The sequence below is a fragment of the Lotus japonicus genome, chromosome 6 (genome assembly GCF_012489685.1).
Source record: "Lotus japonicus ecotype B-129 chromosome 6, LjGifu_v1.2".
Taxonomy (NCBI): domain Eukaryota; kingdom Viridiplantae; phylum Streptophyta; class Magnoliopsida; order Fabales; family Fabaceae; genus Lotus; species Lotus japonicus.
The window spans coordinates 60,850,277-60,852,260 of NC_080046.1; the positions used below are offsets into that span (position 1 = coordinate 60,850,277).

Genomic DNA, 1,984 nt, shown 5'->3' on the forward strand with positions numbered 1-1,984 from the left:
AAGTTTGCCAATGTGTATTCTCTGCGTTCTTTAGTGGCTTTTGAGGCTTAGGAATAATTCTGAAGCCTTATGTGTTTTTCCATTTAAAATTTTTAGTAATTTTTTGGTTTGCAAAATTTTTGTGTCAACTTCATTTTTCAATTTGGGGCCAGAGTTCAGCAAATAATTAGAGTCAGTTTGTTTCTGTTGTTCTTTGTGTTTGTACCTTTTCAATATGAAGTATGGGAATTTTTAGACATTTATTTTGATATTTTGAAGGACGTCTTTGGCTCGGGTTAGTCACTGCTATATACATCCTTGTTTATAAAATTATATGAAATCTCTTTTTTTTTTCAATTTTTCAATTTCCATTATAAAAAAACAGAGTTGTTTCACGCCAGGGCATGTGCAGCTTGAGCACTAACTGCGTACTAGTATGCATGCAATTATTCATGTGTGTGTCATTTGTTAATTTATTAAGTTTAAATGATTTTTCCTCATTTATTTTTTGTGCTTCATTTCGTATATATATTTAAACATTATTTGTACTACTTTAGTTGTATTCTAAGGTCTTAGACACTAAAATTAGGTAGTGTTTTGTGATAAGATAGTTTAAACTACTGTATTCTAATTTCTGGAACCTTGAATACACACAAGAAAAACTAGAATATATTAGCTTTAAATCAAGGTTTACTATAATTTTAAGTATTGTTTGAATGCTAGTTTAACGATATTAAGATTTTGACTAAATTGCTTTATTTTCTTGCCGATATGGTTAGAGCTAGAGGTGGTCGATTTGCAGGTCGTTCTGCACCACGTGCTCCACCTATTGCCTTTGCTCGTAAAGCACGTGTAGTTGCTCATGTTAAGAACCCATCGCAGTACACTTATTCAAGATTGGTGAAGATGGCAAGGAGCAAGAGACGCCGCACTTGTTATAAAGGTCCCAGCTCCACTTCTGCTATAAAAACGCTTTCAAGAGACATGTTAATAGAGGTGGTTGCAATTGTGGCCTCACACTCTTTCATTGACCTTCACGCCATCAAAATGTGTTGTAAAGATTTTATTGACGCTACTGAAGATAGCTCTATTTGGCGAAAAGTTTCTTTGGACACATTCCCATTAATCCTGTGGCTTTCTAATGACAAAGTATCGTCATTCTTGAACCGTTGCAAGGAGTATGGAAACATGGAGAGCTTGTATAGAGAAGGATTGCTGAAATATTTTGGTTATCCAAATGGAAAGATTGATGGTCTTGAAATCTTGAAGGTAGTTGCTCAAAAGGGTCATAAGGAAGCAAAATATGCGTGCGGTATGATTTCATTATGCTCTGAAGATGAAGATATGAGAAATCAAGGACTTGAACATATGCGTTCTTTGAGGAAGTTCAAGTGTGTAGTAGGATCCAGACATAAAGTGAAACAATTATTGGGCTCTATATGGAAAAATAATGGAATGCTCAAGCGTAATCAGAACCCCCTTTGTAACTCTAAGACCACATGCAAAGGGTGGAGAGTGAAGACAGGTCGATGGGCATTAATTGATGATGATGACGATGATGATGATGATATTGGATTATGTGAGTATTGTAGATGGGATCATGAGTTAGAAGTTTTTTACCGATTATTCAATGTTCACTAGTTTACATGAATTTTCTTCCTAGTTGAGCCAATTATAATATAATGAATTAATATATGAAGAAATGAGTTTTTTTATAATACTAACTTTTTATGGCAAAGGTGAACTACCACACTGATTATCCTTTTAAAAGAACCATAATATTAACATAAATCATAAAAATTGGAGTACTATATATATATATAGTTTTTATTTTTGAAATGGAGTACTATATATAGTTATTTATTTATATTTTTGAAACAATTTATTTATTTATTTATTTCATATATAAACAACCAATAACCAATTACAAGGAAATAATATTCATACAGAAAAATAGCAATTAATTTTATTTGAATACACCAAATAACTTTCAAAAAAAAGAATA

General features: G+C 32.1%; 1 protein-coding gene across 1 annotated transcript; it reads left to right on the top strand.

Moving 5' to 3' along the window:
• The first annotated feature begins 750 nt into the window (after positions 1 to 750).
• On the top strand, positions 751 to 1,620 carry LOC130725707 (putative F-box protein At1g67623). Its single transcript, XM_057576912.1, has one exon. It carries the CDS (start codon positions 751 to 753, stop codon positions 1,618 to 1,620), a length of 870 nt encoding a protein of 289 aa, XP_057432895.1.
• The last annotated feature ends 364 nt before the right edge of the window (positions 1,621 to 1,984 follow it).

What these genes read in the sequence shown, in the direction of transcription:
- LOC130725707 (XM_057576912.1), top strand. Translation starts at nt 751, where the DNA reads ATGGTTAGAGCTAGAGGTGGTCGATTTGCAGGTCGTTCTGCACCACGT.